The sequence below is a fragment of the Aulonocara stuartgranti genome (genome assembly GCF_965226115.1).
Source record: "Aulonocara stuartgranti genome assembly, chromosome: 12".
NCBI lineage: Eukaryota > Metazoa > Chordata > Actinopteri > Cichliformes > Cichlidae > Aulonocara > Aulonocara stuartgranti.
The window spans coordinates 13622255-13645369 of record NC_138948.1 but is presented as its reverse complement, the minus strand read 5'-3'; the positions used below and the strand labels follow the sequence as shown (position 1 = coordinate 13645369).

The 23115-nt window shown below is 41.2% G+C and overlaps 2 protein-coding genes across 7 annotated transcripts in view; one reads left to right on the top strand and one right to left on the bottom strand.

Annotated features, from left to right (window-relative positions):
- Positions 1–23045, top strand: part of smyd1b (SET and MYND domain containing 1b) — a 432389-nt gene extending 409344 nt beyond the window's left edge. Inside the window, exons 2-11 of one of the 2 annotated variants that reach the window (XM_082553441.1) lie at positions 17727–17892; positions 18785–18961; positions 19164–19377; positions 19616–19746; positions 19937–19975; positions 20991–21186; positions 21971–22063; positions 22149–22312; positions 22446–22614; positions 22726–23045. In XM_082553441.1, coding sequence (XP_082409567.1) covers positions 17727–17892; positions 18785–18961; positions 19164–19377; positions 19616–19746; positions 19937–19975; positions 20991–21186; positions 21971–22063; positions 22149–22312; positions 22446–22614; positions 22726–22890 — 1514 coding nt within the window. In that variant the 3' untranslated portion in view covers positions 22891–23045. The remainder of the gene's footprint in view (positions 1–17726; positions 17893–18784; positions 18962–19163; positions 19378–19615; positions 19747–19936; positions 19976–20990; positions 21187–21970; positions 22064–22148; positions 22313–22445; positions 22615–22725) is intronic. The other variant, XM_082553442.1, reaches the window with a different exon arrangement.
- lzts3b (leucine zipper, putative tumor suppressor family member 3b) lies at positions 353–13406 on the bottom strand. Of its 5 annotated transcripts, none has more exons than XM_082554805.1 (8): positions 13177–13406; positions 9629–10578; positions 8230–8700; positions 7970–8137; positions 7327–7455; positions 6703–6894; positions 5289–5519; positions 353–3450 (listed from the first exon to the last, which is right to left on the bottom strand). In XM_082554805.1, the coding sequence occupies exons 2-8, from the start codon at positions 10460–10462 to the stop codon at positions 2362–2364; spliced, it is 3114 nt and encodes a 1037-aa protein (XP_082410931.1). In that variant the 5' UTR covers positions 10463–10578; positions 13177–13406; the 3' UTR covers positions 353–2361. The 5 variants fall into 5 exon arrangements, with proteins under 5 accessions (XP_082410931.1, XP_082410935.1, XP_082410933.1 ...); XM_082554809.1 differs by having other exon boundaries at positions 8617–8700; XM_082554807.1 differs by having other exon boundaries at positions 9629–10454.
- Positions 23046–23115: the final 70 nt, after the last annotated feature.

The following is a 23115-nucleotide window of genomic DNA, read 5'->3' as shown; positions in this document are numbered from 1 at the left end:
CCACCCATCATCTGTCTCGACAGCAGCTTTCTTTGGGGCGCGAGACAGACACTAGCTTATGTTCACATCCACACCTATGGCCAATTTAGAACATACATATATGTGGATGGTGATGTAAACAGGGGTACCCAGAATGAGGGACAGAGAGCACATACAAATTTATCCTGATAAATTTGAATTTAAACACACAGCCTTTTTGCTCTGAGGTGCTAACTCAGAGCGTAATAATAATTATTTCATATATCATTATATCATTATATAAAAATATTTCTTTTGGTCAGATTTTTCAAACTTGATTTCCAGAGTCAAATGTTTAGTCTTAAACATAAGAACAACTGAAGAACTAAAAGGGTTGAATTATTCACATATCTTTATTAGTTCTGCTGAATTTAACAAAGAGGTGGGTTTGAATCAAGCCAGAGCAGTACTAGTAACATAAATGCAAACAATAAATTGGAAATATGTATAAAATCGGTGGCATTTTGTTCTCTAAACAATGCAATACTGTAACTACATTTATCACCTACATCAAAAAGGAACATCATTTTTGGACAGGGTTGCTATGATTGCACCATCATGGTAGGCCGATAGGCTATCTACACAGTTAAAAAACAAACAAAAACAAAAACCACATAAAGGAAAGCTCAAATGGCACATATTTTTTTCTCTGTCAGTTCACCATAATATAATAACAGTAATAAAGATGATAATACTATATAATACCTTAGAGATAAGTTAATATTCTTGAGCAACATCTTTGTATGCTGGCATAACAACACATATAAAAGCCATGATATTCACATCTGAGTCTACTGTACATCATAACTTGTGTGTAGGAAACTACATAGTGCAGTTAGCCTGAATTCTCCCTTTAAAGGGGCAGACTCTCCACTCGTCTGATTTTTTTTCACTTCCTTATCCCCTGCTTTATCGAAACGAAATATACAGAAGAAAGTAAGACTTTCCAGCATAAACACACCTCCTCAGTTTGAAATGTAAGTCTCACAAGCTTTGATGTACATGTTACTGTAGAGAAAATCCCCCTTTGCTTATATTATATCTTCACTTGCTCTATTGCCACTAGTCCCTCTATCCTCAATCTCATAAGCTGAAGCCTTTCATATGTTTACACACATGCACGCACTCGCTCGCACACGCTCTCGCTTTCTCTCGTACACAAAAATGTACAATCTATAACTATTATAAGTATTTCTTTCTAGATTATCATACATTCTATAAAAATTTTAACTTTGGGGATAAGTACTGCTTTGACAGATGTCTTGGCTGTGAATGACACAATTATCATAATAACCAAATTCAAATTGTGTGCTTCCATTCACATCATCTGCTAGCAGAGCGGTGAAAGCTCTCCAGTGACCCCTGGTGTTCATTGTTAGTCACCGCAGGAATACTGGAGCGAAGGTGAACCACGTTCTCCTGTGTCCTGAAACCTGTTCTGCCTGCATTTGGGGCTGATTATCTGCTAAACATATCTATTTAAATTCAATTTGTAGAAAATATAAACTCTGTTGGTCTTAATAATGTGTTTAAATGGGCCATGTGTGTTGGACCCTGTGCATGAAATGACTTGAAATAAACTGAATCAGTCTGCGAGACCGCTGACGTTACTAACTGCTGGGATTACAAATTAAATAGTCCAGCCACACTTCTGTTTGACTGGTTTGCTGATAATTAATGTCGCGATTAAAGCGCTGAAATCATCACACTTGATTCCCCCCCCCCCCCCCCACCACTAACTGTTCCCAGCATACACATGCTGGAAAGACTGGAGTAAGGCGCTCTCTGGCCAAAAATGTTAACATCACACACTCTGACCACTAATTCTACTTTTACATAACCAGTGACACAGACTTACAATGAATAAATACCACATTATATTCCTGTTGATCGTTTCTGACAATATCCCTGATTGTCTTGGTCCTTTTCTAGCATTGGCATTAAATGACTCGTGTTTTAGCGCTGTAATCTAAACACCGTCATTTAATATTTTGTTTTGCTGCCATCCGTTAGCGTGGCACACTTTTCATGGACACTGATTATGTTGGATGCTGCAATTAGCAACTAGTGATAGAAAGGCTGCTTAGGAGCTTGAAAATATCATCGATAATGATTCGTGTTGTTAAGATCCTGTTGAGATGACTTTGTTCTTGTTGCATTTTAACAGTCGGCTCCTGTTGCTGCTTTGTGTCTATGGTTGCTTTGAAAAGTATGTCAGACTGTACTGGTTTATTCTATTGTAGACTGAATTGTTTTTCTACTGTATGCTGAAGTGGCTTTGTGTGAGAGGCCTTGGTCACTGTGAATGGTGCGAAATGGAGAATTTCCTCCATGGAGGTGTCTCTATATCTCAGTTGACTCGATCCTCTCCAGGCGTGAGGGTCCTGCCCAGGGAGGCGCAAGCTGGTGGAGGGAAGGAGGGCCCTTTTGGTCTTCACAAGGTGGAGAGAGGGTGAGGGCGATAGGGCCAGAGAGAGACGGCAGAGGCTGAGGAGACAGAGATGAGAGAGCTGGTGGCGGCGGAGGTGGAGAATTAGAGGAGGTGGGGGAAGTAGTTGTGATAGTGGTAACAGTGGTGGTGGTGGTGGTTGTGGTTTGTTTAGCTCCCAGCTGGCTCATACGTTTTTCCAAGGCCTGGTTCTTCTGCAGTGTTTCCACATAGCTGAGCTGCAGCTGTGCCTGGTATTTCAAAACCCGCTCCTTCTCATCCTGCCAGGTGTGGCGCTCCTGGTCGAAGTTGAGGGCCTGACGTTCCCGTTGCTGTCGCTCCAGCCGTAATGCAGCCTGCAACTGCTCTAGCTGCCTACGCAGCTCCCCCGCTTCATCCCAGTGACCCTCCTGGACCCTCTGTGGCTGGTGACCATCCTGGCAGAGTTGGGACTCGTGACGTAGCTGGGCCTCTTGACGCATTTGAGCCTCATGACGAAGTTGGGCCTCCTGACGGAGCTGCGCTTCTTGACGCAGCTGCGCTTCTTGGCGTAGTTGGACCTCTTGACGGATCTGGGCTTCATGACGCAGGTGAGCCTCTTGGCGCAGCTGTGCCTCCTGGCGGAGTTGGGCCTCTGGTCGGATTTGGGCATCCTGACGCATCTGAAGGTCCTGCGGAACGTGCGGGTCTTGCCGTTGCTGCACGTCACGCCACTGAGCTTCTTCGCGTTGTTGCCTCTCTTGTCTCTGAGCTTCCTGCCTTTGGGCTTTGGCTTCATCACTCTGAAGGCTTAGCAGGGTGTCAGACGTGGGGGTGAGGGAGTTTGTTGAGGGCTCATTTGGGTTTCGTGGGCAGTGGACACCTCCCCATGGAGGCAGCAGCCCTGCAGCAGCCAAGTTAGGGCTCACAACAACTTCTGCCCCTCTGCTCACTTCACTCAGAGCCCGTTTTAAACTTAGCACCTCCGCTTCAAATACACCCAGCTTCTCTCTAAGGATGGTTACCTGCAGAAAGGAAAAGGTAACAGCTATTATAGGAAACCTTATTTGAACTCAATCTATGTGTGCTTTAGCATAGGACACATGTATATGTTTTATTTCAAAAAAATGTAAACACGCCTCCTTAACTAAAAAATAACCAAGGTACACAGACATTTTACTCTATGTGTGTAAGCTGATTACGAGCTCATTCAGCACAAAAGGAAAAAAATGTTGCAGCTGTTATATATAATGTTGCCCAATCCCCAATTTGTCCTAGTCTCCTTGCCAAGTTTTTGAAATCCCTCCAAAGGATTTTGAGGATTAAACACACAACAATCTAGATTTGGTGGTAAACATCCCAATCCGGCAATCTCACTTGTTGTAAATTGTTTCCCGACTGCTTCGGAGTGCGAGCGGCACCGTGTTGCACTTTTTGTGGACCCTGAAGCAGCCAGCTGTCTCCACCAAATGCAAAATCTGGGCTTCGATTGTCTTAATTTTCAACCTGCACCAAACAAGTGGGCCACGGGTCATGAGATAATGTTTTATTATTATTTTACAGTAACATAGAAAGCTCATGCTGGCATCACATAATGATGGCAGTAAATGTAAAGAATGGGAAGTATGTTATCAAAGGCCTGGATAATGATCTTTAGGCCTGTAATTATGACATTTTGCTTATTGTTTATATATATGTTTATATTTATATAGAGAATGCAATACATATTAATTAAAATGAACACTTAAATTTATCTTGTAAATATATTTAGCCGCATAGACGAACTTTCATCTGTAGTTTGATATCTTGTCTGAGATTAAGTGAATCTTGATTCAGTAATCTTGAATCTTGATTACATTTATGTGCATAAAATTCTGAATATCCATCTGTGCTGTTTGGTGTCTGTTGATTCAGAGCTTCAGCAGGTACACTGAACCAGTGTTGGACTCATTAATTCAATTACAAACCCTTACGAACATATTGCAACTAATATATTAAATATGACTGTGCTGAATTTTTTATACAGGGGAAGCTATGGCATATTTTATGAGACCAATTCAGTTTAATCAGCTACTATTATTTTTTATGTAATATATTAATGAATGATTGATTTATATGTTTATATACTCTGGTGACAGTGGCAGAGAAAAGGACATTAAAGAAACTGCTGGACATTATGGACAATGCTGGGCATCCTCTGCACACGGTCGTAAACAATCAGAGGAGCCTATTCAGCGACAGGTTGCTTCTCCAGAAAGTCAAAAAGCAACAGACTTAAAAACTCCTTTGTCACACAGTCAGACTGTTTAACTCCTCACTGGAGGGGTAACAGGGGGACAAAGGAGGGCAGGAACATCTCAGCTGTAGTGTTTTTTTACACTGTGCAATATTTGCAATATTTTTTTCTTATATTCGACTTGATGGTAATGTAGCTTGCCATCACCAGTGTGTGAATGTGTGTGTGAATGGGTGGATGACTGAATGTAGTGTAAAGCACTTTGGGGTCCGTAGGGACTAAGTAAAGCGCTATACAAATACAGGCCATTTACCATTTGCAATAATCACTGTGCAATATATTCACTCAAATGTGCAATCCTATTTATCCATATTATATATTCTGTATTTATATATGTATATATGGTATATTTATGCTTATATCCTTACTCTCATTCCCCTTATTGTATCTGTAACATGCAACTTCTGTCGGTGCTGTGCTACTGGAAACTGAATTTCCTGGAGGAACCCACCCGAGGGATTAATAAAGTTTAATCTAATCTAATCTAATATAAAGTATTCATATGATTTTGCTTTCTGTTATTTGTAATCGTTATTGTTTAGTCCTCAGGTGTGACTGAAAACCTACCTCAGACAGAGTCCTCCTCAGCTCTCCCTCACACTTCTCCAGCTCCACACTCTTGCTGCTGTAGGAGTCCTTCAGGCCCAGCATGACCTCCTCCCGTTCCCTCAGCTGGGCATTGAGCTCCTTTAGCTGGCCTCTCAGGGCCACCATCTCTCCAGCTCGCTGGGTCACTTCAGCCTGACTTTCCCTCAGCTGCTGCTTCAGCAAGGAGATCTCTCCTGCTTTCTGGCACACCTGCCACAGGAAGGTTAGACAGTGAGAGGTATTTTGTAAATGTGCTCCCTATCTCATTTCATACAGACAGATTGCATACATGCAAAACTTCAATTAAAAAAAAGAAAAAGACGTCCCGCATTTGATTTTCTGTGTAAACATTTATTTGAACTAATACAAGAAAGTGCTGTGGTCCAATTTTCTAACTTTAATGACTTTTGGTTTTTGATGTAGTCCTGCTAACCGACAAACAAATATAAACAGAACTTAAAACACCTCTGCATCAGCACTTGCATTGCAAAATAGCATCGCCAAAAATACTGAAACCTTTAACCTAACAGAGTGTACTGCACCCTTTTGAGATTAACTGTCCAATCAAATGCTTTCTGTGGCACTTAATGGGCGTTCCATACTTACTATCTGATGGTTTGACTGTCTGAGAAAACTGCTCTGAAGTTCAGCTGTACCTTCTCCAAACTGTAACTTTACACTGTTTTCCATAAAGATCAAGACTCATACCAGGTCTCTGGAGAGCAGCACTGTTTGATGAAGCCATGATCTGTGATTGACAACTCTGATTTCGTGTTCATCAAGACACCTCATCACACAACTTATAAATCAGCATAGTGGGGACTTTTACAGCTAATGTGACTTAATCCAAGGACCTTAATTTGTCTTAGCTGTCCAAAAGGTATTCCTTTTAAATTATTGAGACTGGTCAAAATGCCTTTTGGTAAACTTTCACTGATAAAAATGTTGTATTCAGGCTGCGATATGCCTTTATCTTGGTGCTCAGTTACTATTATATGAAGGTTTCCTTGGTTCTTTTGCAACAGGTTGAACCATTTTTCATTTCAGTTTGGGGACAAAATATTTGTGACCTTCATACTTTGAACATATTTGGCGACAGTTTTCTTTCTTATCACCTCACCCAGTAGTTTAAAAATAATAATTTGATAAGTCAATATTCTATGTAGATCACTTAAGTAGATTTTCACAGAATAAGCAATAATCCCTCTTTTAAAATCAAACACAAGGCGTCAACATGTGCTTTTCCTTCAGAAAAAAGTCTTATTTTTTAAATAAAGAATCACAACCTGTTTGACCACTTTTAAAATTACACAGCAAAGTTAATTTCCCACGCACATGCACATATTCTGAGTACTCATCAATCCCAACATCTCGACATGTCCTCGCATCTCACCTCCCATTTGGTCTCCTCCAGACGAGGCAAGATGTCAGCCTGCTCCTTCCTGTAATCCAAACATTTTCTCTCCAGCTCCTCTCTCTGGGCCAACAGAGCCGCCATCTCCTCCTGGAGCCTCCTTTTGTCCTGGGACAGACGGGTTATCTGGGCCTGCAGGGCAGTCTGGGAACGCTGAGCACGACGGGTAACCTGCAGATGAAAATGCAAGCTTTGAACATATCTACACTTGGAAGACCAGTGTATGATTAGACAAGTTAATAACATACGCTGATACATTAAGCTATGAAAGTTTAGAACATGTATAGTGTTTAAATGCTTTTTATAATATACTGGATTTTAGCTATATTTTCTTATTTCTTGAGTGCCATATTAACCATTTAAAAGCTTACATCTACTTCACATGTAGCTTTTCTAAAGGTTTTTAAACTGTAATAGAAATTCTTTTATAACCATCACTTGAACCTATCCTAATACATTTTCATATAATGCAATTTCTGTAGTCTTACTAATCTGACAGAGAATTTCTTTAATAAACTTTCCATCATTTTCGTTTGGAGTAAAGAAAACAAAGTGCAAATGCACCTTAACATTATTTTGCATGAAAGTTTGCAATGAAGTCACCTGCTGCAGACGTGAGGCATAGTTTTGTCTCAGCTCATCCATCTGTCGCTCCCAGACACGTTGCTTCTCCTCAAACACCTGAATGATCGCTGCCTCACTTTGGTCCAGGTTTCTGCGCATATGCTGCACCTGATGAAAGGAAAGCAGCATATGGAAGTGGAAACTCTATCAGACTGTAGGAAGGCAGTAAACTTTATGTGTGAGGAATGTAGTATTTGTAAAATGTGACAGATTTAATTCTCAGGTGTTTAAAGCAAATCCAAATCTTAATCTTTACAATTTTCACCTATGTGGCCATGTTCACATTGTTGCATCAATTATATCACATTATTTATAGGGTAAATAATAATAATAATAATTATTAACAGTTTGGGAATGATACAGTTTAGTTTCATCCAAATACAATGGGCCAACCTAAGTCACATTTGATTAAAGCAAAGGAATGATCTCACGTCTTTTCTCTATGTTTTTAATTACAATGTTCTGTGTACAAAAATTCAAATGTCATTAATCTCAAATGTACTGGTGTGGTAGCCCTTTTGGAAAAGAAATCTGAGAATGTAAATCAAAACAAACTCATGTCTGAGGTGAAATGGCCCTTTAAATGCTAACATGTGTCAGATATTTTTGAGCGGGCTCTGACCTCTTGCTCTTTCTCCCACAAGCGATCCTCGAGGTCCTGGATGATGTCATCCGAGGAGGGAGAGGGGCGTAGAGGTGCTGGAGCGTCACTCAGGTGGCTCAGCCTCTGATAGGACGAAGAGCTCTTTCCTGAGGAGGACCGGCCGCTGTCTGAGGCGCTGATCCCATTCTGAAGGTGAGAAACACATCACGGTACATCAAATATGATAAGAGCAGGGCCCATTTAGTCTTAGACAAAGCAAGCATGGATGATGGCTGCACCTGGTAGCCAGGCTTCTCCAGCTTCTCTAGGCCTGCAGCGGCTCCAACCATGCCCAATCTGTTGATGTGGCTGGTAGAAGCACTGAGAGGCCCCAGGACTGCTGGGGGTCCACAACCAGACCCTGAGCCCGTGTAGGTGGGCAGACTGGTCAGGGAGTTTCTCCCTGAATCGGACATGCCTCCCTGAACCACTTCATTACCAGTTCCCCCTCCATCACTTCTGCTAACCCTCACTGGGCTGTCCTGATCAAGGAGCAGGGCTTCTGGGACCTCTCCTGACTCACCTCCTCCTCCATCCCTGCCTCTCCTGCCTACTCTGCCCTCGCTGAACCCTTCACTCCTTCCCTCATGCTTTCCCTCATTTCCAGCCCCTCCTGCCTGGCCTACCAGATTCTGCATGGAGTGGAAGCTCTTGGGCACCACTGGCTTGAATGCAGAAGGACGCACAAGGCCTGAGTTGTTCTGCATTGCCTGTGAAAGACAAGAAGAGGGACAGAAGAATGACAGTCAAAAAAAATGTGAGCCATATGAGCTACAGTTTACAGACAAAAGTAAAACAAAGTACAAATTTCAGCAATAAAATGATGATATTATGTATTTGAATGCTGAACCTGATATTATGTAAAGTTTTATGTATTTAAAACCACTTAAAACAATAGTTTTTGAATTTATTTCTTCCTACTAATACTCATTTTTCACGTGGCATGCATTATATTCCTCAAGTATATGTTTTTGATGGTTACTATAACTATCTGTTTTTACAGATCTCCATCCATCCATCATCTTCCGCTTATCCGGGACCAGGTCATGGGGGCAGCAGCCTAAGCAGATCTCACGAAAAACACGAGATCATTTTACAGAGCTCATGCTTTTTAAAAGTTATTGCGTGTGAACGTTAATATACAGCTTCAATAATCTTTGACATCCAAATAAAGTTGCCATCTTTAAAAAAAAAAAATTGCTTTGTGTTAGTAGCTCTCCACAAAAACCTCAGCAAAGAAACAGTTTGTGGAAAGATGGTGCTTTATTCTGAAGATTTTGGAAAACAACATAGAAAAGATGAACTGTTTACACTGTTTCTTAATAAAATAATGAGAAAAAAAAGGAAGTTTGAGTTAAAACATACTTGGAAAAAATGAAATCTAATGTTTTATAGTCTTAATATAAGAGTATCATGTAAATCAGTGGTGTTTAAAACTTTCTCCTCAGAGTGATTCATTGCAATAATTTACATTCGGCTAACAATTTAAAGCTGTGTGAAATGCACAAATGTTCTGGGGGAAAAAGCTCCAGAAGAGTCACAAAAATAAATATAATTTCCCGTTCTTGCTAACTTGTAACCCAATAGATTTGTTTTGAATCCCTCTCTGAAGGTGCTGACCTGCTGTGTGTGAAGTACCTGTTCAAGTTTTCCTGACACAGGCATGATCTTGGGCGGGTTGTGGTTTGGAGGGTTGTGGTTATGGCCGGCTGGATTGTTCTCGCTGTCGGCTCTGACGGCTGCCATCTCTCTGTGCTGGTGTTGGCTCATCCCAACACTGCTCTTCTCACTGGCCCCTCGACCCACAATGTTCCCACAAACATCTAAACCTGCAGCCTGCATTTCCCTCTCTCGCTCTCTTTCCATCCTCTCGTTCTCCAGCCTCTCTCTTTCTCGCTCCCTCTCCCTCTCTCTCTCGCGCTCTCTCTCCCTTTCTATCTTCTCCCTTTCAATCCTCTCTCGTTCCCGCTCTCTGGCTCGCTCCCTCTCGCGTTCCCTCTCACGTTCCAGCCTCTCCCTCTCCACTCTTTCCCGCTCCCTCTCCCGGTTCCTCTCCCTCTCTCGTTCCCTCTCTAACCTCTCCCGGTCCCAGTCTCGGTCCCGGTCCCTGTCTCTCCCCCTCTCACGCTGCCTCTCCCACTCCCTCCTGCCCGCTCCGTTGCCACAGTCCAACTGGTTGTTGTTGGACGGGGCTGTCATGGTGCATTCAGTGTTGGTGGAGGAGGCTGTTTCGGTGGGTCGGTCAGTCCCGGTACAGGTCCCAGTCCCGATACTAACACTCCCTCGTTCATCGCTAGAGGCCGTCCCGTCTGATATAGTCGCCGGGGGGCGTGGCAGCCGCTCTGCGCTGCAGCTGCGATCAGCAGGGCAACGGCGAGAGAGAGGAGGTGCTCGGGGCAGGGTGGTCCTCGTGCCCACAGACTTCATGGCAAACTCCTGCTCTCCTGCCACCCCACTGCCAACACTGCCCATAGTGGGGGTCAAAGGTCAGGATTAGAGGTTAGGAGTCAGGATTGGGGAGGGTCACAGATACATTTGGAAGTAGTGTGGGTCATCACAACCTAATGCAGGTAGTGGGGGCACACACACTAGAGGAACACAGAAAAACGAAAGGAGTTATACAATATTGTAATTGCATAATGACTAGTTATACAATAACAACTGCAGAAGAGATTCCAGCCCACATACAGGGGCAGCGTGGTCCTCCCACCATGATAAAAATGAAAAGGGTCAGATAGATAAGTCTGGACAACTCTGTGCATAGTGAGGGAAAAAATAAAACATAAAAATAAGACTTTCTCCAGCTTGATGATGAAATCACAACACTAATCTCTGTAAACATGTTCTAAGTAAAAGTGAAAATTCTCAAACTAATTTCAGACTTTTTTGTTTATGTTCATAAGTTATAAGATATAGTGTGAACAGGTCACTTATACCAGTCCAATACAAAACACGGACTATGCAGATTTGGTGTCCATTAGCATCACTGAGCTGGAGGATGAGGGTATGTGTCTATTGTTTGTTTGTTTTGTTAGCTTGTTTGTTTTCCCTTTTTCTATGGTCACAAATCCAGGAATACAGTGCAAAAAAAACCCAGCCCTGCAACAATCACAGCCTCTTTTTTTGAGGAAAGCTCACAATTATTCTTTTTTGTTTGCTTTGCATCAGATAGATGTAGTTTCATTCCCTGATTTTTTCCCTTTGCTTCCTCCTCAGACATCACTCCTACACAATGTATAAAAATAATGGAACAATATTGCAACATAAAACAACATCTCACTTAACCCATTAAAAAAAACTATAAAAGAACTTGACATGTACATGTGATGATGTTTGTGGTCTATTATACTTTCCTGTCAGACCTCTTTCTAAGCAACTGTGATAGAAATGAAACACCAGGAATCACAGAAATCCAGATAGAGTGGGTTTAGGGTGGAGCTGTGTAGAAATACTGTAAACACTAATCACACATATAGATGGTAACCAGTGCATTGTATAGAAGGTTATTTTCTATAGTGGGCATCTGAGAAAAATCACAGCATCCAAACTGGGCTTATATGGAATTCATTGGGTATAAAGCTAATGATGTTATGCTCAGTACATTTTGGAGCATGTAAACAGGAAAAGGACCTGTTGAGAACATTGAGAACATCTGTAGTGTGGCACAAACCAACACAAATATCACCACTTGTCAACTTATCTCCAACATCTTTATTTTGGAATCTCAACATCAAAACTGCTGCAAAAATGTTCTTATTGCAGGACTGTGTAAACTTTGCACAAAGTGTATTCCTGTTAATGTGGCCAGTTTATTAGGTACACCCAATTAAAGCAGTTGGATATCAGCTCTGGAATAACTTTGCATCATTGTAGAAGATGTAGTTTTTACTTCTGCGGACCTACATCACTATACTTAAGCCTGGTTTATCCACCGGGCAAACAGTGCAACAGCTCAGGCTGTTGAATATTTGATTAACAGCAAATTTATTTGCAATCATCCACCAATAATACATCTTAAATACTCCAAGGTAAATGTGTTTTTTTTTTCTTTTTTGCATGTTATGCAATTAGGACTCCAGTCTATCAGAGAGGCCTGTAAATACCCTTCCCATTTACTGTAGTCACAGTCAGTTTCTACTATTTCTACAATAAAAGAAGGGCGATGGTGTACAATTCAGCAGCAACACAAACTATAATGAAATTACCATAAAGTGGAATTGACATGTCTCTAAAACAGTTTTAAGAAAAGCACATATATGAAAGATGTTATTTTGAAGTGACCTGAACTGCACTGCAATGATTGTGGTTTCTATTCATTTTATGAGTCCCTTTCGGCGAAAGAAGACTACATGTTACACACATCTCTCAGTGGAAACCCTAATGCTAAACATAACAACATTACCATCTGAGTCCAACCTGGGACCATGGGTGAGTGCCACTTGAATCTCTTTGTGGCCTGTTAGCAGTTTACTTATTTTGTCTAGTACAGGCCAAAGATAAAATTCAACAACCCTGAAAACAAAACCAGCCACAAAACCGAACCAACATCTAAAACTGAATCTAAGAAAGCAGAATATATCACAAAACTGATATAACAGAGTGCATTCATTTTTTAGCTTGGTTTGCCAAATAAACAGGGAACTCTGAGGAGCATATACTCTGTAGAGAAGGATAAGAACACAGAAGCCTTGATATGGCCTACATAAGCTATGTTTATATGTGTATAATCTGCAGCCACCCACTACTCTGAATCGCAAAGTAGGATTCAGGATATTTTTACATCAACCAAAATCATACAGTAGAAAGATCGATCGATCGATAGATAGATAGATAAGGGCGCAGTCAAGCAATGCACTTCCCTTTCTCAGGCCATTTACTAGAGGTTTACTTCCACTTGGGTGAATAGTAGTAGTAGTAAAATACACTGCCTATCTGTCTGCTGCTCTGCCTCATTCCCCTCCCCTCACGACTCCCTCTCTCCGTTTTCTCTGCATCCCTGGGCGGCAAGGGCGGCTTTAGCAGCATCCGCATCAAGCCCTGAATCGACTGCGCTCCCAAACAATTACTTGCTAGGCCTGTGCCAAAACACAAGCGCACGACCCTCGCTGGCTGGGAAAAATGAATCGAGATTAAAATGCAGATCGTCATTGACATTGACGACATATCATGCAGTGGCTTTGATTTACCGATTGTAGCATCCTGGCGGTCCATCATCAAAGGCTACTCACTATTTTGCAGCTTGGCGGTTTTGTAAGATGGCAGCCCCAACAAACAATAATGTCAAAAGACAGAGACGTCAGTCCTGGTCGGTCGGGCTCTGAATTATTCCGCGTTGATGCCGTGGCTCGGTAATATTAAGGATGCTGTCTTCGACCGCTGTCAGCGTCGGATGCTGATGATGGAGTCGGTCGGTTGATACGCGCATCAGCTGAGAGACACACACCCACCTTTGGTCCCGCCCCTCCGGCTGCACGATACAAACGCCCCCTTTTGGCACTCATCCAGTGCTCTCCCCCGGGAAAAACCTATAGAGGTATTATATGCTGGACAGTTCCTCGGATGGATGGATGGATGGATGGATGGTAAATGTCAGCTTAATCTTCATAATCATAACGCATATGAAACAAAGGACACGTGATTTTTTTTTTGGCAATGCAACATACTCAACACTGACACATCTTTCCCCATATATTTATATGTTACATATATAAGAAGCTGCCCTGTAGCCTGATGATGCAGAACAAAAGGATCATTCATTTGCGGGTTTGTCTCTGTCTGCTTCTTTTTGCTCTGTTTTGGTATCTACCAGTGTCTGAATCAAATATCTGATTCTCCAGCTTTTCCTTCTCTATGATCTCCAGCCAGTCACTATTTTCGTCTGTCTGCCTGGGATGCAGTGTATTAGATTGTGAAGAAACAGAGCAGTGAGCTGTAAATCAAAAGCAGTAATGTTTATTGTGGAAAATGTGCCTAGAACAAACTAGAACCAGAGATATTAGATAAGAGTCATCTAAAATAAAACATACAGCCAAAATAATTGCCCCGGGCTACATCTTTTCACTTTTGTAATTTACAGACATACAGCAGGACTTGGGGCACCTTGGTGATGTGGCCCTGGGTTCAAATCCGGCCTGGGGTCTTGCTGTGTGGGGCTTTTTTCTTCCCATGTTTGTTTGAGTTCTCTGACTTTTTCCCAAAGTCCAAACACAGCCTCCTGAGAACCAGCTCATTCATGTATGTCCTCTGTAATGGACATTTGTTTTTGGCCTATATCTTTTGAATTATCTGAGTAACCTTAATAAGTCCTGATCTACTAAATAGAGGACATTCCTGGCCTTCTGTTGATATCTCATGCATTTGGGTGGCCTCTTTGAGCTCCAAAGAGGCAGGAACACACACACACACACACACACACACACACACACACACACACACACACACACACACACACACACACAAGTTCAATGGGAAGATCCTTTTTTTCCTTCTCAGGAGGACAGGGTTAGGTTAAGTGGTGTCTCTAAATGTGAATGTGAGTGTGAATGGATGTCTGTCTCTGTGTGTTGGTGACTTGTCCAGGGTCTACCCTACCTCTTGCCATATGCCAGATGGGATAGGCACCAGCCCCCCTGCAATACTGAATTGGATAAGAGGAAGAAGATGGACGAAGAGCAAGACTTCATGAAAAATAACAATAACACTAACCCAGTGAGACCAACTAGTAGCAATTTTATGCCCTATCTATCTCACGTGAATACCTTAAGTTGTTTCTTTTGCCTTGTACTCCACCCAGGAGACAACCAGGAGAGGTGAAAATTGCTAATGTATATTAGACATAAAATAGTTTTACTGAAACCACAGCAGTAGAGTTTGTGATTAAGATATTTTTCCTGATAGGTAGGATGGCCAGTCGTCCCGTGCTTCCTGTGCTTTCTACAAACTGACGATGAAAGATAATGCTAAATTTTTTTTTAACTAAACTCCATATAGAATCCCAAAACAATTCATTAATGCTGGTCATTCATGAACTAACAAATATCCAGTATAAGGTAATAAATCCCCAGATTTCTGTTACATCCTGAATGAAGTAACTGCAGACTTATTAGTATAATATTATCAGAATAATAGAATGAACCTGCCTGAAATTCTTCTAGTTTTGGATTATGCTTGTTTGCACATTAGCACAAAAGTTGCCACAGAATCATTTAGGCTGACATTTGCTTTTTATGTGTGGAGTTAAAAAAGAACATCCCTTTGTTTGGTTTTGACAAACTCCACCAGCAGTCTGCATGTGCATGCATATGAATTTTTTCATCTTAATTTTCTTAGTTTAGAAGTTTCACCGACGAGCTGTTTTTCTGTATTTTCACACAATGGTCAAAAACATTATGTTTTCTTGCTCATGCTTCTCCTTAAAGGTACAGATGTTTAGAAAAAGAGCCCCAGTGCTTCCTCTAGAGGATTGGAGGCACAAATCATACAGAGAGAATTCAAAACTCCAAAAAGTGGCCACTCTGTGTACCTGAAAGCAATTTGATTTTTTTTCCCTTTTTTGCATGTTATGCCTTGACTTGTTGTGGCAGGTGAAGCTCCACTAAATAAATTCACCACATCCTTATTACGACTGGTTGCGTCTTTGTCTAAAATGCCTGCTGTGACCGACAAATAGGCAATAAGTTAATTTAATCAACAACTGCAAGCTTACCACACCACGTGTAGATGTGTGTACAGGTAGTAAATAATTAAGTAAGTATCTAAAGTAATTATCTAGTGAATTTAAGACACTTAGGTTAGTTGGCGCTACGGATACTTATAGTATAGTGTTGGCCTTTGATGTCATATGCTCACTTACCAATCTTACTCATGCAGGATAGTAGAATCTTACCTTGAAATGTCAAATCTCTAAAGAAAAACATCCCAGTGCTCTTGTATTTGCTTCATTTTCCATGAGGGGGCAGTAGTGTTTACTTTTTCACTTGCACTCAATCTCGCAGCTGCAATACAGCTGCAAGCTGAGAGCACCATTGCTTTCAACTGAGACATGTTCTTCCTTTGGCCACCACGATGCGCTAATGTTTACTTAACTTAATTTTATGCATTTTATTTCTCTGCTGTCTCCCTTTACTTTTCCTTTGTTATACCGGTCACCTGACTCAAAAGAAGGCATTAATGTCAAACCCCAGAAAAAATAAAGACATGTTAATATCTTTGCAAACAAGAGGTAATAACCTGTGAGATACAAATGAACTTCCTTAGATTACTATTAACACATTAAAATGTAACTTTTAGCACTTTAACACTGCATTTTTAGGTTGTTAAAGAAGAAGAAGATGATACAGAGTCCACATTAGATTTTTAGAGGTCAAATTAAGAATTATATGCAGTTTTTTTTGTCTGCTAATGTTGGGTTATGGTGCAATGATTAACACGTTAAAAAGGTTGTGGGTTTGAATCCACCAGACCAACTGGGGCCTTTCTTTGTGGAGTTCTCCTTCTCTGTCTTCATTCCACAATCCAAAGACATAGACTTTAGGTTAACTGATTTTAAATGGGCTATAGCTGTGAATATGTGGTGGCCTGTCCAGGGTATGTCGGCTCTCACTCCATGTTCTGCAAAACAGTAAATAAGCAGAAGAACATTGATATCACATGCTTCTTTCAAGATGGCAAAATATGCATTTTCTTCATGATCCCTGTTTATATCATAACAGAAATTTGTCAAGATGTCAGGCATCTACTTTAAAAACCAGAGTCCAGAATGGGTGAACCAAGTAAGTAGAGGGCTTCCTAAATTGATAGGGGATAAAAGAAAAATTAAAGAAACTGTCTCTTGTCCATCCAGGTGGTCTGTCTTCTGAACACTTCCGCTATCCTTGTGGTCACTTCAGCTCACTCTGGGAAACTCCTGCTGGAAATAAAGAGAGTTATACTTGGGCTTTGCTTATGAACAGCAGCTGTTTTACAGCTTCACAGCTGATCTGAGCATAAAAGAACAGCTGAGTGAAACAGGGAGGGAAAGCTGTGTTACTTTTCTGCTGTTTTGTGACAGTTTGGTGAATGAAAGCATGAGAGTGTATGTATACAGAGACCTTAACTGGATATTCAAGTTTTATGATCTGACTTTCTTTGAGGGGGCCCTCAGCAGGTGGATGCCTCCCACCTCACAGTGTGTAAGTGACAGTTTTCCTGCTCTGTTGCATCATAACATGCAGTTAGAGAGAGACAGAGCGCAGGAAAGGAACAGCATGATAGAGAAAGCACCAGAACAGAGTAGAGGCAGTGAGATAGAGCAACTCTGTTCCTGTCAAGCTTCTCGCAGCTGTTCAACGTCACAACTGACTCCTGACAGACAGTCACAACTGAAGGACGAAAATAACCCTCAAGGAGAGGGCGTCTACCAACACTCAACATCAGGGGTCAGGGGATTTCTGCCAGTGTAAAGCAAAAAATGTGACAAATTGTAAAAGCTGAAGACATCTCACAGATGACAACCAGCTTCAGTTGTGTTACTTTCGCACAAAGATAACTGGTTTTATTGACAAGCCTGCCCGCTGAAGACTTTTAATTTCTCACTTAACTAAAGAGACAAAACACCAACCAACCCGTCTTCTGCATCTGTTGGTACAGTTCAAGAGGTGCTCGGCTATTTTAGTAACTTGGGTGAGGAATGTACAGTCACTGAAGAACACAGGCACAGATTGGAGGTCCTACACTAAGTCTTCTCTCATCCACTCAGACCATCATCCATTCACCAGAGTCTCAGAATCCGGCGCACCTACAATGGAGACCGTGGCAATATTTGACTCGCCTGGGAAGGGGAGAGGGTTAAAGGCAACAAAGGAGTTTTGGGCAGGAGATGTAATTTTTTCCGAGGCCAGTATTGCAGCTGTTGTCTTTGACAGGTAAGGTGAGGATGTAAGTTGTGGGTGTGGATGGTCATTGATAGGGATGCCTTCAAATGCAGTCTTTATGGGATATTTGAACATGTGAATAATGGATTTTCTGGCCTTTTGTTAGTCTGTAATTAGAAATTAACCAGAGCACGTTGTGTTTTTATATTTTGGAAAGCTATACTGCTGATTTTTACTTATTTTAGTGGAATAAAAGCAGTTTCCTTAGAGTATGGTGCCTTGCCACTTGTAGCGACTCAGCCTTATCAAGCAAACCCTCATAACATTAACTATGTGGAAGAATCTGAAGAAAAGTCCACATTTACACAATGTCTTGTTTTCAGTGTTGTTTGTGGTGGACTGTGTGACAGCTGTAGTCAGAGGTTTCTGCTTCTGTATCATAGACTTAATAGCAAAACAAATTTTTGCTTTATTACCCATCATTAGCCTACATTATAATTTCAAAATATTACATTTTAATGTTTCTAAAAGCCTCTAAACAAGAATTTAAGTGCACAGTACTTTTAAAATTGTGCTTCTAACACACAATGCCAAACTTGACTGCCTTAATATCAGTTCTTCTCTATCTCAGAAGTGCAGATTATCCTAGTATTAATTTCCATACAAGCAATCATTATGAGTTTTATAACAGTTAACTAAATGGGTCAAAATAATCTCCGGTCAAAGTCCACTTGTATTAGTGTTTTTAGTACTTCTTCAACTCACTGATGAAAGCTGTGAACACTAATTATTATTGGTGCAATTTTAGTTAAACATGAAAGAGTGAACTATCAAAGCAGGTGCAAGTGCTGCTCTTTAAATGATAACTGAGTGTCGTATGCGTGTGCTACAGATTTTAAATTATGACGCCTATCCTTGTTTTCTTTCTTCTCTTCCTCTGCAGTCTAGCAGAGCGTATTTGCCACAGCTGTTTCCGAAGACAAGAGAAGCTGCAGCGGTGCGGCCAGTGTAAATTTGCACATTATTGTGACCGAACCTGCCAGCGTGCAGGCTGGGCAGAGCACAAGCTAGAATGTAGCGCCATCAAAGCTTATGGCAAAGTACCAAATGAGAACATCCGGTAAGTGGATGGAAAGGGAAATAAGTGCTATAAAAAAGACTGGCTAGTCTTTATTACTTACTATAGGACAACAAATGTGTAATTTAAATAGGCACTTGTATGCTATAAAGCAGTAAATGTTAATACACTTCAAAAGTAATTTAAAGATAATGTGGATTTGACTTTACACGTCCATTTCTCCATTGCTCATTTGTGTGGTCAGTGTGGTGGCCCGCATTATGTGGCGCCTCGACAAGGAGGGGAGCACGGTGTCTGACATGCAGCTGACCACGCTGGACGAGCTGGAGGACCACATTGCCGACATGCCAGAGGACGACTTGAAGGAGCTGAAAGTGGACATTCACAACTTCCTGGACTACTGGCCCCATAACAGCAAACAGCACACAATTGATGATATCTCACACATATTTGGAGTGGTGCGTTTAAATGACTAAAACATATATTTGTTAGTTTTTTTTAAAGTAAAGTCTTTAGTAGGAAAACCTGATTCATAAATAAGACAGTTCACCTGAGACAACACTGTTTCTGCACTTAATGCCTTGATTCACAGCTGCCATGCAGCCTTGAATATTTACATTTGTTTTATTTACCTGTAGCAGTCTTATATGGACAACATGTATGCATGTTCACATCAAAGATTGCCTTTTTTTCCAGATCAACTGTAACGGCTTCAGTGTGAGTGACCAGAGGGGTCTCCAGGCAGTAGGAGTTGGTCTTTTCCCCAACTTGTGTCTAGTGAACCATGACTGCTGGCCCAACTGCACCGTAATCCTCAACCACGGCAAGTAAGTTAACAAAAAATACTCTTCATGACAACTCATTGTTATCTACAGCTCCAAATTCCTCAAAATTGATTAAAAAGTGAAAAATACTTAACGTTTTCAGAGCTTCTGTGCACGTTTATGTGCTGTTACGTGTGAATGTGTGTGTGTTGGGTGTCACTTGGTGTAAAACTGCTTCCTGTTTGTCTTTCAGTCAATCGGCTGTGAATACTATGTTTCATTCTCAACGGAGGTGCGTTGCCTCATCCTGAGCCTTTGAAGTTTATTATTAGAGCACCCTTTAGACTCTGTCATTAAACAAATCATTACACTTAACAATCTGTTGTAAAAATTTTTTTTATCAGCGAGCAGTGTTCTGTGGTGAGCACTGCATGTTTGATGTGACTCGAATATCACCTCAATACATGTTCACATGTGCTACTTGAATGCTCTAACCCTTTAAATGGCTTGTTTAGTGTAACAAAAGGCTGCTAACTTTTTCTTATCTCATATTTCTTCGCCCGAAAAAACCTTTGTCGTGTCCACACAAAGTTTTATTCGAATGCAGCTGGTGTGTCACTTTGTGCGTCTGTCCGTCACACCAACACAGATTGCCGTGTGTGAGTGTAGTAGTAGCTTCTACCTTTTATACCACATTTTCCTTATTGTTTCACCTTTAACTCAGCATAACACCAAAGTAAAATAAGACAAAAAGAGCATTTTCATATAAATACAACCTTTTTGTTAGATAAAACCGATTATTACCGTTTTGCATGTTATGCAAGGAGACTGAAATTGAAACTAACTTTACAACAAATTAAAGAAAATGAACCAGATATACGTGAAATGTTTTGCCACTTAAGTGCTGTGTGAAATGGTAAATGGCCTGCATTTGTATAGCGCTTTTCTAGTCCATAGGACCCCAAAGCGCTTTACACTACATTCAGTCATTCACACACACATTCACACACTGGTGATAGCAAGCTACATTGTAGCCACAGCTGCCCTGGGATATTTGGCATGCAGCCAGGATGCAGCCTGGGATCGAACCACCGACCTTCTGATTAGGGGCTGACCTGCTCTGCCACCTGAGCTACAGCCACCCAGAAATAAACCGACACTCACTAATATCTCACTCAGTTGAAGGATCAGTCCTTCAACTGGACTGAAAGCCACGCTGTGGAACAGGATTTCACCATCGCAAACTCAATCACAAAGCATGTGTTTCCACATCTCTGCTCGTGTTTGACTGTGATTCTCATCCCCAGGATCGAGCTGCGTGCTTTGGGTAAGATTGCAGAAGGCGAGGAGCTGACAGTCGCCTATGTGGACTTCTTGAATCTGTCAGAGGAGCGACAGAGGCTGCTGAAAACACAATATTTCTTTGACTGCACGTGTGAGGACTGCAAGAACCGAATTAAAGATGACATGAAGATTGGGGGAAGGGAAGAGGACGGAGTCAAGGTTAGTGTTCGCTTGTCTCCAGTTTAACCAAACACCCCCCACTGCGTTTAGAACTGATAAGAACAGGCGAGAAACATGAGAAGCAGTCACACAGAGACTATTTTAAGCAAAGATAAGTCTCAAGTGGATTCAGTCTTCTGTGCATTCAAACCTGCTTTTGAGAAACAGCTATTAGAAGAAATAACCAATTTCAACTTGATTTGCTGATTAATTTTAATTACTTACTTTCTTTTCTGTTTTATTTTTTAATAAAGTTTATATCCAGCTTTCAGTGCCAAATACACATAAATGTTTGTCACATCACTGAAAGTCTCAGAAGTGAGAGACACTGCTAGATGTAATCTGAATCTATGTACTGCTGTTGTAACACTAATGTGCTCTGTGTGCTTTTATAGACTATACACGGGTGTGTCACAAGTTATAAATAACTTGCCAGTAGCTATTAGCACAAAAAAATGTTTAAGGAGTTTCTGTGTTTAACAGGATAAGTCTGAAAAACTGGCCACATCTATTTTGAAGCGCCAGATTGGCTACCTAATAATAATAATGTGGAAACGTAATTAAAATTCTAACAAAGTAAATCTTGTTTGTTGTAATCAAACATCCTGTGTGTGTCACCAGCAGGTCAAAGGTCCTTTTAGGGATAAAAATAACCAGACTTTCTGTTTTATAATTCTAGAAAGTCTTACCTGCAGTCTTACCTAAATAACTCTGAAACATTTTTTTTCCGCACATTTCTTTGTCACTTTTTAATACTTGACCCAAAATCTGTCCAATGTTTTAGCCTTCAGAGGAACAAGTGAAAGAGGCAACAGATTATTGCTTTCAGATGCTAGAGAAGATGGAAAAGGCTCGATTAAATGGTGACTACCATGAGGTATTGTATCAAATCACTTAAATGAAAAAAAAAATGTTTTTTTTTGATACTGTGTAATCTTTCTTATTGCGGTTCGTCTCTTCAGGTTGTGAAAATCTGCAGGGAGTGCATTGAGAAGACAGAGCCGGTTCTGGCAGACACTCACATCTACCTGTTGAGGATGTGGAGCACAATGAGCGAGGTTCAAGCTTACCTGCAGTACTTTGATGATGCTGCAGATTACGCCCGGAAGATGGTGGAGGGATACATGTAAGTGTGAAAATACAGAGGATTTTCCTGTTATACCCATGAGCATAATTTATCTAATGTTGATAGAAAGAACAGGTTGTCAGCTTGAAAAGGTTAAAAACACAACACAAATCGAGTCTCATCCCTCTAACAGGAAGCTGTACCACCCGAACAATGCTGCTCTTGGTATGGCTGCCATGAGAGCAGGAGTGACCCACTGGCAGGCTGGGCAGATTGAGGTTGCACATGGGATGATCTGCAAGGCCTACGCCATTCTCATGGTTACCCATGGTCCAACACATCCCATCACTAAGGACCTTGATGTAAGCGTCACCTTAAAATTATTCAAATTAGGTCTCCTTAAACTTTTTAATAGAAATAAAAATTTTCCTGGCCCACTGAGTGCTGATGTTTCTGTTCTGATTTCTTCACAGGCGATGCGCATTCAGACAGAGATGGAGCTGAGGATGTTCAAACAGAATGAGTATGTTTATCACAGTATGAGAGAGGCAGCTCTGAAGAACAAACCCATGACCATGATGCACGAGCCCAAGTCTGTGGAGGAGGGAATCAAAAATCTCTTCCACCGGAGGAAGTGATCACATGACAGCAATCAGGAGAGCCCCACCCTGTTGTTTACTGTTAACAGCTTTCAGAGTGTTGATGTTAGCCTAGCCATTTAGTCACATGACCATTTTCTGCATCACTTAGTTTTTCAGGGAAATATGTCTTTTCATTAAAAAAGATGTCTTGACCTTGTGAGTTTGCTTTGAAGATGCAAAATCCAACCACAGGAGTGAATTATAAAGTAAAAAGCACTACTA

Excerpts from the sequence above, each read along its gene's own strand:
- lzts3b (XM_082554805.1), bottom strand. The coding sequence starts at position 10,462 with ATGGGCAGTGTTGGCAGTGGGGTGGCAGGAGAGCAGGAGTTTGCCATG. Across the intron at positions 6,895-7,326 it reads ATGCCTCACGTCTGCAGCAG|GTTACCCGTCGTGCTCAGCG; the intron begins GTGACTTCATTG and ends TTTCATCTGCAG. Across the intron at positions 5,520-6,702 it reads TGGAGGAGACCAAATGGGAG|GTGTGCCAGAAAGCAGGAGA; the intron begins GTGAGATGCGAG and ends TTCCTGTGGCAG.